We start from the raw sequence: 14,990 nt of genomic DNA on the forward strand, positions 1-14,990 counted from the left end.
GTTTCTGAATGTTTCAAAAGCGGCTATTCAAAGAATGGTGCCATCATGTGGCGGAGTTCGTGTAGTTCAGCTGTGGAGGCGCTCTGTGACGGATAAAAGTGATCATAAGACCAGCGCTATCATATAATTAAATGTGTGTCAGTAAGCAGGTGAATTAAAAACTGTTTTGCCGACCAAAAAAACCGTTATGAAATGTGTAGCGATGTCCCCCAGATATGTCGTATTGTCGCTTTAAGAAGAGCGCATGCGCAATGCCGGAGGGCGTTTTGGGCTTTCTCGCGAGATCTGACAATAGCGCGCGAATAAAACAGGTGGAGGGTAAGTCAAAATGGCGTTTGATGAAGAAGACGTTATTGTAGTCTTTAGAGTCCTGCGTTCTTAATCTGTTCGAATGTGTACACTTATGTCGTTTAATGGAGTTAAACATCGTTCATGATAGTTTGTGTTTGGATACGTTACGTACGTGCTAGCTTAGCGCTAGTTAGCTTAGCTTGCTAGCTGCTAACAAAGAGACTCGGGGGTTATTATAAAGATCAAATGTGAGTGTAAAGTGTCGTGATTGTGTGAAAATGTGCGAAGGAATGATAGCAGAGTACGAGGAGGAACTTTCAACAAAACAACATCAACTACTGGACGCTGTTGTCAAGAAACATCAACTTGTCTTACTCAGTACAGGTTTGTTTCATTCTTACTCTCACGTGTTTGCAAGCTTTATGTTTATTTATTAACACAATGCTTGAATATTTAAGTCTTTAGAAGGATGATTTGTTTATTGTCTTGTGAGGATGATGCACTGCTTTGTTTTTATATTGTTCATGCAAACAGGACAGTTTCAGGAAAGGAGACAAATCATTGTTTATTTAAAGCAGGGGTCGGCAACCCAAAACCTTGAAGGAGCCATATTGGACCAAAAATACAAAAAACGAATCTGTCTGGAGCCGCAAAAAAATTAAAAGCCGTATATAAGTCTTATAATGAAGGCAACACATGATTTAAATGTCTATATTAGCTATAGTAGCCTACTATCAAAATGACTATGTGCCGCAGGCTGAAGCAAATCGTCGTTGACAGAAATGTTGAAATGTAATATTTATTCTACACATTAGATAGCATTAGTAAATCAGAGTCTACTCAGAAGGTGAGATAACTCCTGGAAATGACTGGCTTTTAATGGCCAAAGGTATAGATGTGTGTGTCCAAGTTAAAGGAAACGGCAGGCGGTCTTCTTTTAATAGATTTATTACAATCTTTGGCAAACTAGGTAATGTTTGCTGTGGTCTGGAACAACATGGCACACAAACAACTATCTGAAATGCAGCCAATGTTACATACAGATAATGTGTCATGAGTAGAGATGTCTGATAATGTCTTTTTTGCCGATATTACGATATTGTCCAACTCTTAATTACCGATTCCGATATCAACCGATACCGATATATACAGTCGTGGAATTAACACATTATTATGCCTAATTTTGTTGTGATGCCCCGCTGGATGCATTAAACAATGTAACAAGGTTTTCCAAAATAAATCAACTCAAGTTATGGAAAAAAAATGCCAACATGGCACTGCCATATTTATTATTGAAGTCACAAAGTGCATTATTTTTTTTAACATGCCTCAAAACAGCAGCTTGGAATTTGGGACATGCTCTCCCTGAGAGAGCATAAGGAGGTTGAGGTGGGTGGGGCTGGGGGGTGGGGGGGGGGGGGGGGGGGTTGGATGTCGCAACAGACCTGTGAGTTAAAGAGATGGCAAATGAAAACTTTTTTTTCATGAATCAATGGTTTATCATTTCTCGGAGACAACTGATAGATGCAAGAAGTGTGTGTCTCACTTTTGGTTGATGATAAAATATAAATAAGTAACGTCTAATGTGCTTTAATGCTGTAATTGTCTTCGTTTTTGCTTGAACGCTGCAAAAACTAAATCTTGCGGACATTCCATCCATTTTCTACCGCGTATTCCCTTCAGGGTCGCGGGGGGCGCTGGAGCCTATCTCAGCTACAATCGGGCGGAAGGCGGGGTACACCCTGGACAAGTCGCCACCTCATCGCAGGGCCAACACAGATAGACAGACAACATTCACACTCACATTCACACACTAGGGCCAATTTAGTGTTGCCAATCAACCTATCCCCAGGTGCATGTCTTTGGAGGTGGGAGGAAGCCGGAGTACCCGGAGGGAACCCACGCAGTCACGGGGAGAACATGCAAACTCCACACAGAAAGATCCCGAGGCCGGGATTGAACTCACGACTACTCAGGACCTTCGTATTGTGAGGCAGACGCACTAACCCCTCTTCCACCGTGCTGCCCCATCTTGCAGCCAATATTTATCTAATTTCTATTAAGCTGTTCTAAGTTGAGGGTTCATAAATGCAAACTCATGAACATACTTGAATTTGTCATTTAGTCATTTTAAAAGGGTTCAATATTAAGAGTAATTCCTTGTTTTCTCTTATGTATTTATAATAGCTTTTTAATCAAGAAAATATGTTTGTCCAATTACTCCATTAATCGAATACATTTGTTAGTCGAATACGTACTTACTAAAATATGCAATAGCTGCAACCTTATATTCCATATACAATATGACATGTAGCATGTATGAGTTAAAATGTTTGTTTTGTTTTGTGTCCTGTAGACATCCATCAGCTGATTGGACATCAAGAAACATGTCTCCCTCCTCTGCAGAGGGGCAGCTTCACTTTGGAGTGCGACTATCCACAGCCCCCCCATGTAAAAGAAGAAGATGATCCACAGCCCCCTAATATTAAAGAGGAAAAGGAGGATACACAGCATCCCCAAGGTATTGAAGAAGAGGAATATCTACAGTCCCCCTACATTCAAGAAGAAGGGGAGCGAGAGTGTCTTCTCGGGCAGGAGGAGGCTGATCTCACCAAGTTTCCACTGACTCTTGTCTCTGTGAAGACCGAAGACCATGAAGAGAAACCACCTGAGTCCTCACGGCTTCATCACAGTCCAAGTAAGCACAACATCCACATATCCTCTAATACAATGTTTGTAGCTGATGGTCATCCAGGGTCCAACATTTTCTCAAGAGGTGGAGATATACTTGCTTTTTAACACAAGCATTATAAGAATGCTTCATTAATCAACAACAATGAAATTGCTGGGTTGCAACAATGTGACCTACAGGCCGTGTCCCTTACAACAGTGTTTTTCAACTACTGTGTGAGATACAGTCTGGTGTGCCGTGGGAGATTATCTAATTTCACCTATTTGGGTTAAAAATATTTTTTACAAACCAGTAAATATAGTCTGCAAATGATGTGTTGTTGTTGAGTGTCGGTGCTGTCTAGAGCTCAGCAGAGTAACCGTGTAATACTCTTCCATACCAGTAGGTGGCAGCAGGTAGCTAATTGCTTTGTAGATGTCGGAAACAGCGGGAGGCAGCGTGCAGGTAAAAAAGGTGTCTAATGCTTAAACCAAAAATAAACAAAAGGTGAGTGCCTCTAAGAAAAGGCATTGAAGCTTAGGGAAGGCTATGCAGAACAAAACTAAAACTGAACTGGCTGCAAAGTAAACGAAAACAGAATGCTGGACAACAGCAAAGACTTACTGTGGAGCAAAGACAATGTACAGCCGAACATGACATGACAATCAACAATGTCCCCACAAAGAAGGATAAAAACAACTGAAATATTCTTGATTGCTAAAACAAAGTAGATGCGGGAAATATCGCTCAAAGGAAGACATGAAAACTGCTACAGGAAAATACCAAAAAAAGAAACGAAGCCACCAAAATAGGAGCGCAAGACAAGAACTAAAACACTACACACAGGAAAACAGCAAAAAACTCCAAATAACTCACGGCGTGATGTGACAGGTGGTGATAGTACACCTACTTTGAGACAAGAGCTATAGTGATGCATGCTTGGTTATGGTTTAAAGTCATATCCAACAATTGCGACAACGACTTTTTATTGTCAACTGAGTTTCGTTTTTTAATGATTTCTGCTGGTGGTGTGCCTCGGGCATTTTTTAAACGCAAAAAATGTGCTTTGGCTGAAAAAAGGTTGAAAAACACTGCCTTACATCACATGGTCAAATGAAGGCAAACATTCAATATGGCATGTGAGTGTATTTTCAAGGTTTAGTGGGGAATATACAAGCCAGACATCATGGAAAAAATAACATCAATGTTTATTTGGATGTAGTTACTTTTCTATCAACACTTTTCTTTAGGAAACCTCCACATGGAATGGATTTGTGTTTTGTTGTAGCGTGTGTTCGTTATCAAGATACAGTATGTCTGTGCTTTGAATAAGGCAGCCTACGAGAGATTTATGAGTAAGAACAGCACATTTATGCAACATTTTCACTCTGATTTCAATTGTTCTTTTTAGAAATTGTCTTTGTTTGCCCTTCATGTGCTTGAGTCCGAGCACGGACGTGACATCACTTGCAACCCAGCAAAATATGAAAACATACCTGCCAACTACTCCGGTTTTCCCGTAATTAGTACGGTTTTCATCAACCTATTCCGGGTTACGGTTGCAGTGATAAGAAATACGGTTTTTCATTAATTCAAAACAAATATTTTTTTTAAAAGTTTTATTCACGAAATCGCGTAACAACAATGACAATCGACACTGCTTCCCGTAACTTCCTATCGAGCCATTCCGAATGCCATGCGCGAGGCTATTTATAGCACCGCTGCCAAGCACGAGGCCATTGTTTCCAAACGAGCGAACGATCATGGAATCAGCCGGAGAAAAATCGCATACGAGTCTTAAACCGAAAAGAAAACTGCAGTCATTCCGTGAAGAATATTCAAAAGCCTATCCGGGAATAATTATCCGTTTCAAAAAGGGTGAAAACTACGCGAATTGCACCTTGTGCAGACAAGATTTTTCGATCGGACACGGAGGAATTAGCGATGTAAAAGACCACGTTGGGACAAAAAAACACAAGTCTAATGCCGTTGCTAGCGATACAAGTGGAAAACTTTCAACGTTTTTCGTCGCCCAAACAGATTCTTTGAAATGCCGAAGTTTTATTTACGGAGGCAATAATTGAGCAAACAAAAAGGTAATGACACCAATGTTATCTATTGGAATTGTTTAGTACTGTTATACTGTTAAAAGTGTTTATACTATTTATGCTTTCAAGTCCAAGTTGAAGAAATCTTGTTAAATGTTGACAGCATAACTACCAAAATACTTAATATTTTTGCAGTGCTATTTCTGTTGAAAAGTTAAAATGATTACATTAGAGATGTGATGTGCCACTTTTCAAGTGTCTGATGGCTTAAATTAATTTTCATTAATTTTTCATATTTTGAATTCTTCTGAAAGGCTTACAAAAAAACTACATTTGAATTGTAATTCCATGCTATTGACGGGACTATTCATTTTAATGAAGTTAGCTTACCATGTTTACAGTATGATAATTGTGATAGAAATGTGAATTTTAGGCACAGAATATTTTTTACAATTGAACAAGGCAGTAGATTATACAAGCTTGGACAGAAAGTTAATAATGACACCAATTTTTTTTTTAATGGAATTGTTTAGTACTGTTTTACCATTTGTTTACTGTAAAAAGTGTTTATACTGTTTATACTTTCAATTAACAAATTGCAGTCTTGTGAAAGGTTGACAGGATAACTGGCATTAACTGTCAAAATAATTTCAAACTATTGAAGTTAGCTTACAGAATAAACATGTCAATCAACCCATATGATTTTTGCTGTAATATTTTTGTTTTGAAAAGTCACTGTGACTGATAGAAAAGTGATGGTTTTAGCAACATTTTAACCTGTCTGAATGCTAATAATCATTTTGCGTCGGGGGGCGAAGGAACCCCCCACCAGGACTTTGTCCTGGACCTACCGGGGCCTGCGGCCCTTGGACCCTGGCTACTAGGTTTTTCTGATTTCAAAAGTTGGCAGGTATGACATCCGGTGTGTCATTTATTTCAACATATTAGTGCTGTAGAGAGATTCACATGCCACCAATACATTTAGCCATGTCTCATTAAACCAATGAAATAGCAGAACGCGTCACAGCTGACAAATGAAACTGTTGACATTGAATCAAACAAACTGGCGAAGACACAACAATATTAAGGTGAAGTTGATCAATTTGCCTGTTGAAAAACAAAATAGAGCTGCTGCATGGAACTTCAGTTTTACTAAGTAGATAATAAGACGGTAAAGACAGCAGCCTGAAGTACTGGCACAGTGCAAATAAACAACAAAAGATTGGATTTGAACTGGAAAGTGATCTGGAAGACTGCTTCAACACGCAGAGAGCAGACGGCCAAGGAGTTTCCACCGAGCAGATCCGACTGAGAGCCAAAACAATGGTCTGTGACACCACCTATCTCCCACATACAACACTGTCCTTTCAACCATTCTTAAAACACTGTGCAATTTAGCTTCCAACAAATTACAGGAGTTAAACACATTCTGGTCACCTTCTGTGACATTTTGTGCCATTTGTTTACAACTTAATAGAATGCTGACGTGGGGGATTCTGACTATTTTGGACTGGTGGTAGTCGATCCACAGCAGTCGTGCTTCCACACAATACCTCAATGCTAACGAGGGGAAATGACACTTCGTCTGTCATTGGCTTTGACAGTAGGATTGCTCGTTTGCATCAAAACACTTTTTTTCCCCTCACTACGATAGGGTGAAATCATCCTAGCCCAGGCACACCCTCCTGGTTTTGGAGTAGGGATGTCACGGTATGAACATTTCTTATCACGGTGATTGTAACCAAAAGTATCACGGTTATCATTACCACGGTATTTTTTAATGTGCTCAAAAAGTACTTAAACTGAAATCTTTGAACCAAGTTTTATTTAAAAACAACACATTCAAAATGTTTTATTTTGTAGAAGAAACATTATTGTAGATAACAACACTGTTTCATGGACCTTAACTAAGTAATATGGCAGAAAAAAATAATAACATAAATAAATAAAATACAGTGTGCAAGATAGCACGTTATGGACATAAGAGATACAAAAATAAAAACAAATGTAAGAATTTTGAAAGATGGCACCTGATGGCCATAAGACGTAACTGCACTTTTTGGATAAAAACTGTTCATATATGAGATCTAGTCTTATACATTGGGCTGCATGATTACGGACAATTTAATAATTAAGATTATTTTCATAGATATTATGTTAGGTAAAACCGAATAGGAGTGGCTTGTGAACGTGACGCCATCATGTAATTTGTAATGTCTAATAAAAAGGCTATAGATTGAGGTTAAGCATATTTTTAAAGAAAATATTTGTCTTTTTGTTAATTAATAATATCAACGGGTCAGCTTTTTCTCATTAAATTATGCCTTTATATCCATTTTTATATTTTGATCGAGAGAGGTATTTTTTAAAGTTATGTACACGCCCCTGAGAACTTGGGCTCTTGACCCTCTTCATTATGTAGTTGAATATCCCTGGTCTATAGGAACTGCTTGGGGTCATTTTGGACCCCACTTGTGAAAGAGTGGGTAGTGATTACAAAAATTCCTTAACATTAATGAAAACATTTTTGGTCAGATATAGAGCCTTGTCATATTGCCATCAGTGGTCACAATCATACTTGCCAACCTTGAGACCTCCGAATTCGGGATATTGGGGGGGGGTCGATGCCGGGGGGCGGGGTTAAGGGGGAGGAGTATATTTATAGCTAGAATTCACTGAAATTAAAGTATTTCTTATGTATGTATGTGTATATATATATATATATATATATATATATATATATATATATATATATATATATATATTTATTAGAGATGCGCGGATAGGCAATTATTTCATCCGCAACCGCATCAGAAAGTCGTCAACCATCCGCCATCCACCCGATCTAACATTTAATCAGAACCGCACCCGCCCGCACCCGCCCGCACCCGCCCGCACCCGCCCGTTGTTATATATCTAATATAGACGATGCAAGGCATTAGTGAGGTTATAAAGCTTTTGCCTGTTAAAGAAAGGAGACTGATCCAATGCAGCACAGACATTCAATGCGTGCCACGCTGTCACGGCCCAGACGCACACCAGTGCGCAATCATATGGGAGCCGCACTGAGCGCACCTCCAAGCGCGTGGAGGTGCGATGTCCCTCGCACCCGCGGCGGCTCCACCCAGGCTCGCGCCCAAGGCTTCAGCGCGCACCGCGGCGGCCATCCTACTCGTCGCGGCCTAGCCCTTGCGGCTCTCGCTGCTGGCGACGGCCGGGTATGGGCCCGACGCTCCAGCGCCATCCATTTTCAGGGCTGGTTGATTCGGCAGGTGGGTTGTTACACACTCCTTAGCGGGTTCCGACTTCCATGGCCACCGTCCTGCTGTCTATATCAACCAGGGTGAGCCCCACCCCTTTCGTGAGCGCACTGCGCGCGGAGTGACCCCTGTTACGCGCCCCCGGCAACAGGGGTGGCGGGCAGGTAAGCTGCGCGGGCGGAGCGCGCGGAGTGACCCCTGTTACGAACCCCCGGCCACGGGGGTGGCGGGCAGGTAAGCTGCCTACCTGCTGCGCGTGACGCCGGCCGCGGCGAAGGCGGACGAGGCGGGGTGTCGGTGCGGTGGGCGCGGTGGTGACCCTGGACGTGCGTCGGGCCCTTCTCGCGGATCACCTCAGCTACGGCTCCCGGTGGGGCCCTCTCGGGGGAAGGGGCCTCGGTCCCGGACCCCGGCGAGGCGTCCCTTCTCCGCTCCGTAAAAGTGTCCATCTCTTTTTCTTTTTTTTCTTCTTCTGTTGTAGCATATGCTGCAGTTGCCTGCTCGTTTTTCGTATATGTGGGTAACAACATTTAACTATGTATATATATTTCCGAATTGGTTTAACTGCCACCCGCCTGAATCTATTTAAAATCTAATTTTTTTTTTATTTCAACCGCCCGACCCGACCCGACCCGCGGATAAAATCTAATTTTTTTTTATTTCAACCGCCCGATCCGCGGATAATCCGCGAACTCCGCGGTTGTGTCCGCAAACCGCGCATCTGTAATATATATATATATATATATATATATATATATATAGTACAGTAATGAAAACACAGTTGTTCTACTAATTGTACTGTACTTGCTGCTTACTTTAAAAAAACAACAACACTTACCTTTCACTATTTGAGTAGCGTTTGTTCTGCCATTTGAGTACTGGCGAGCGATCTCTGAATCCGGGAACATATCCTTCACGGATTTGTTGAAAACATCCGCAAATGAGAACGGAATAATGGGAATCCGGATGTTGTGTGTCAGTGTATTGTAATAATCCCAGGAATGTAGGCTCATACGACTTCTTTGTTTGTCTTGTCTTTATTGCACAAGATGTAATCCAACCACACAACAGCTCCAATGTGTGTCTATCCCTTTTACCGGCAAAACTCGAACACCCACTTCCTATTAACAACGTCACTTCCCGATCTCTCCCGGAAGTCCCGCCCCCCAGCCAAAGTGATTGGCTAACACCCCGTAGCCAGCCGCTACAGTATTAACGTGCCGGCTGGAATAAACATGCGCTTAGAAATAGCCCCGTGCCTGCCTACTTTATGGGTTATAGATAAACCTATGGATAATGGAGACTTATATAATAGTCTCCTTTTCAGATGAGAGACAACGCTAAAGGCAGTGCCTTTAAAGCAGGGGTGCTCACACTTTTTCTGCAGGCGAGCTACTTTTCAATTGATCAAGTCGTGGGGATCTACCTCATTCATATATATAATTTATATTTACTTATTTATGAAATATATGTTTTTGTTAACAAGTTAAAGGTGTTTAAAGATAATGCAAGCATGTTTAACACATATAGTTAATATTGTTAATAAATTAAAGGTGTTTAATGATAATACAAGTATGTTTAATACATATAGTTAATATTGTTAACAAGTAATAGGTGTTTAAAGATAATGCAAGCATGTTTAACACATATAGTTAATATTGTTAAAAAATTAAAGGTGTTTAATGATAATACAAGAATGTTTAATACATATAGTTAATATTGTTAATAAGTTAAAGGTGTTTAAAGATAATACACGCATGTTTAACACATATAGTTAATATTGTTAACAAGTTACAGGTGTTTAAAGATAATGCAAGCATGTTTAACACATATAGATTCCTTTCTTTCATGAAGACAAGAATATAAATTGGTGTATTACCTGATTCTGATGACTTGCATTGATAGGAATCAGACAGTGGTGCTGATAAGGTCCGCATTTTCGAATGGAGGAGAAAAAAAGTCCTCCTTTCTGTCCAATACCACATGAAAGTGGTTGGTTTTTGGCATCTTATTTGTCCAGCTTCCGTACTCCTTTGTATACACTTTACAAGAAATACATTGTCGGCAAACTCCGTAGCTTGATAGCTTGTGCACGCCAGCTTTCTGAGACTCTTATTTTGTTAGCGCAACTGTGCAGTCGGTCTTTGGAGTTTTGACGACAGGTACGGCGCCAGAGTCTGTTGAAATAAAGTGTTTCTCGCCTTCCAGTCGGTAATTTTAATGAGCTGGCAGCAGCCAGCGTCATCTCAGAAGACCCTTGGGTGCCGTGAATGTCAATCAAGTGACGAAAGTGACGTCATAGTGAAGATTTATGATCACTCATTTTTAGGACTATTTTTTTAATGCCTGGCTGGTGATCGACTGACACATCCTCCGCGATCGACCGGTAGCTCGCGATCGACGTAATGAGCACCCCTGCTTTGAAGCATGCCACCAATATAGTTGTCCGGCTGGACATCGGGAGATTTTCGGGAGAATGGTTGTCCCGGGAGATTTTCGGGAGAGGCACTGAAATTCGGGAGTCTCCCGTAAAATTCGGGAGGGTTGGCAAGTATGGTCACAATGAATACAGCTCACCAAACCAAAGCAAAATAAACCAGACCCTAACAAAGCATAAATGGCTTCTACATGTCTGTCTCTTACCAGTATAATGGAAAAAAAGTTGCCTCTATACTGAAGCTATTATCATATATATCTGATTTATGACACCAAAAGATTTGCAAAGTTTTGGAGTAAATAGATATGATCAAAATAGTATAAATCTCAAAGATTCCCAAGCCATTTTCATTGGTCATTAGCAAGCCAGTCATGTGATCTGTGATGTTAAGAGAGATCCCTTCCCCATCAACAACAATGCCAATCAAACATACTTTGTGAGAGCCAACAACAATTTATTTGGTAAAAATTATGATCCATAACTTTATATTTTTAAACCCAAACAAACAAGGTTTGGATGAGCAATAGATTTTAGAAGTCAGGTGCTAAATAACTGCAGCTTTATTGCAACACGATAGCATCAGAAACATTGCTAGGTGCTAAACATGCAAACTAACCATGTTCAAACAAACACTTACTGTACAAGTTCCACTCTCGCTGGGATGCCGAGCGATGGGCCGCTCACCTAATCCCGTTTAGATGAAGAGTCAATCACAATCTTAACCAAGGGTTAAAAAAAAGGGTCTTCTTTGCCATATCGGGTGATGTCAACATCAACCAGCCTTTGTTCCATGTCCACATTTGTCTAATACCAGGTGAGAAATGCATGAGTTATAATCTAGAATGAACTTTAAACATGTTTGAGACGAAGCAAAAGCGGCTGCCGGTTCATTCTTTTTTTAACAATAGCAGCATGAGTTAGCATTAGCTTACTGCTATCAATGCACCACTAAAATAGGCTGTTTGCGTTAGCACCTATTAAAGCAATATTGCTTATATTTGGTTAATTGTCAGGGCACGACATGTAAATGGAGTATTGTTGGTTTGTGGATATTTTTTAGAGGGTATAATGCAAAACCCAAAACCAGTGAAGTTGTGTAAATGGTGAATAAAAACAGAATTCAATGATTTGCAAATCCGATTCTACTTGTATTCAATTGAATAGACTAAAAAGACAAGATATTTAATGTTCCAACTGAGAAACGTAATTTTTTTTTTTTGCAAATAATCATTAACTTAGAATTTAATGGCAGCAACACATTGCAAAAAAGTTGGGAAAGGGCATTTTTACCACTGTGTTACATGGCCTTTCCTTTTAACAACACTCAGTAAACGTTTGGGAACTGAGGAGACACATTTTTGAAGCTCTTCAGGTGGAAATTTCTCCTTTTCTTGCTTGATGTACAGCTTAAGTTGTTCAACAGTCCGGGGTCTCCGTTGTGGTATTTTAGGCTTCATATTTCCCCCAGGGATCAATAAAGTACTTTCTATTCTATTCTATTCTATATTGTGCCACACATTTTCAATGGGAGACAGGTCTGGACTACAGGCAGGCCAGTCTAGTACCCGCACTCTTTTTCTATGAAGCCACGCTGTTGTAACACCTGGCTTGGCATTGTCTTGCTGAAATAAGCAGGGGCGTCCAAGATAATGTTGCTTGGATGGCAACATACTGTATGTTGCTCCAAAACCTGTATGTACCTTTCAGCATTAATGGTGCCTTCACAGATGTGTAAGTTACCCATGTCTTGGGCACTAATACACCCCCATACCATCACAGATGCTGGCTTTTGAACTTTGCACCTAGAAAAATCCAGGTAGTTATTTTCCTCTTTCCTCAGTTTCCAAAAACAATTTTGAAATGTGAACTTGTCAGACCACAGAACTCTTTTCCCATTTGCATCAGTCCATCTTAGATGAGCTCGGGCCCAGCCAAGCCAGCGGCGCTTCTGGGTGTTGTTGATAAATGGCTTTCGCTTTGCATAGTGGAGTTTTAACTTGCACTTACAGATGTAGCGACCAACTGTAGTTACTGACAGTGGTTTTCTGAAGTGTTCCTGAGCCCATGTGGCGATATCCTTTACACACTGATGTTTGTTTTTTGATGCAGTACCGCCTGGTCCGTCATATCATGGCTTACGTGCAGTGATTTTTCCAGATTCTCTGAACCTTTTGATGATGTTACGGACCGTAGATGGTGAAATCCCTAAATTTCTTGCAAGGGCTTTTGAGAAATGTTGTTCTTAAACTGTTCGACAAGTTGCTCACGCATTTGTTGACAAAGTGGTGACCCTCGCCCCATCCTTGTTTGTGAATGACTGAGCATTTCATGGAACTTTTCAACTTGCTCCGTCTTTTTTGCCACTTGTGCCAGCTTTTTCGAAACATTTTGCAAGTTTGGTTTCTTGTGAGTGGTTCAGTTCTTTCTCTTTTGTAATGAACCTCCTTTATGTTTCTCCCACTTTTGATTTCTTACACGATTTGCACAGGTTTTTGTCAATTATATTTACATTTTTTGTCCTGTTCAGTTTTGTCCTTCAGGTGTACGAGCAGCTTTCTTTGTTTGTATGTCAGGGTTAACTGCTGTTTATTTTATTTTGTTTTTGTTTATCAGAACATTTTCTGGTGCGGGACAACTTTTCTAAAGTATGTGTTTGTCTTTTTGTGCCCTGCAGATCTCCCTGAGCAGCAGGAGTGGACCTCCAGGATGAAGCAGGAGGAGCCACAGCCCCCCCACGTCAAAGAGGAAGAGGTAGAGCCTCAAGACCCGCACGTTAAAGAAGAAGAGGAGGAACATAGCATCAGTCAAGAGGAAAAGCATATTGAAGAACTGGAGAAAGTTGATGTCCCCAAGATGCCATTGACTGGTGTCACTGTGAAGAGTGAAGACGAGTTCAAAGGTGATGATAAAGATTCTAAAGGTGATATTAAGACATGTGACACTGACCACACACACTTTCAATGCTCTCACTGTGACAAAACTTTTAATCGCCAACATAAAATGAAAAGACACATGAAAATACACAGTGGGGAAAAAGATTTTTCCTGTTCAATTTGTAGTAAAGGTTTTACACGAAAAGATCATTTAAAAAGACACATGAGAACACACAGTGAGGAAAAAGATTTTCCCTGTTCAGTCTGTGGTAAAAGTTTTACACGTAATGCTTATCTGAAAAAACACATGAAAATACACAGTGGGGAAAAAGATTTTTCCTGTTCAATCTGTAGTAAAGGTTTTACACAAAAAGATAATTTGAAAAGACACATGAGAACACACAGCGAGGAAAAAGATTTTCCCTGTTCAATCTGTAGTAAAGGTTTTACAACAAAACGTGATTTGAAAAGACACATGAGCACACACAGCGAGGAAAAAGATTTCCCCTGTTCAATCTGTGGTAAAGGTTTTACGGCAAAATGTGATTTGAGAAGACACATGAGAACACACACTGGAGAAAAACCGTTTTCCTGTTCACACTGCAAAAAAAGCTTTTCGGAACGGTCAACGCTCGTACAACACATGAGAAGACACACGGGAGAAAAACCATTCACTTGCTCAGTTTGCGATAAAAGATTTTCTGACAAGCAAAAATTGAAAAGACACACGAAAATACACTCTTCTGAAAATCCTTTCGCCTGTTTAAAATGCAGCAGAAGCTTTTCAGAACAAGCTGACCTTGCACTGCACATGAGAATACACAATGGAGAAAAACCATTCAAGTGCTCTTACTGTGACAAAACGTTCCAATATGTTGGTCTTCTGAAAAAGCACACGAGAATACACACAAAACGCTTTTTCTGTTCAATTTGCCTTAACGGTTTTCCAGAAAATAAAGATATTCAAAGACACATGAGAACACACACTGGAGAAAAACCTTTTGTTTGCTCCGTTTGCGGCAAAAGATTCTGTCAGAAGGAAAATTTGAAAATACACACAAGAATACACACTGGTGAAAAACCTTATACCTGTTCAGGGTGCAACAAAAGCTTCACTATTCAATCAAACCTTCTGGTACACATGAGAATACACACTGGAGATAAACCATTCATGTGCTCAATTTGCAATAAAAGATACATCCGAAAGGAAGACTTGGTAATACACACAAGAACGCATACTGGCAAAAAACCCTTTATCTGTTCAGTGTGTGGTAGAGGTTTTGTACAACATCCCCATTTGAAAAAACACATGAGAATACACTCTGGAAGAAAACCGTATTCCTGTTCAAGGTGCAACAAAGGTTTTACTGAACGACAATCGCTTGTAAGACACTTGAGAACACACACAGG

At 40.4% G+C, this 14,990-nt stretch overlaps 1 protein-coding gene across 1 annotated transcript in view; it reads left to right on the plus strand.

The window, feature by feature from the left end:
* Nucleotides 1-14,990, plus strand: part of LOC133611932 (uncharacterized) — a 151,676-nt gene that overhangs the window by 104,663 nt on the left and 32,023 nt on the right. The window contains exons 13-14 of the mRNA XM_072913688.1: nt 2,648-2,989; nt 13,382-13,627. Of these exons, the coding sequence (XP_072769789.1) occupies nt 2,648-2,989; nt 13,382-13,627 (588 nt within the window). The remainder of the gene's footprint in view (nt 1-2,647; nt 2,990-13,381; nt 13,628-14,990) is intronic.

The sequence above is a fragment of the Nerophis lumbriciformis genome, linkage group LG08, assembly GCF_033978685.3.
Source record: "Nerophis lumbriciformis linkage group LG08, RoL_Nlum_v2.1, whole genome shotgun sequence".
Classification (NCBI taxonomy): Eukaryota; Metazoa; Chordata; class Actinopteri; order Syngnathiformes; family Syngnathidae; genus Nerophis; species Nerophis lumbriciformis.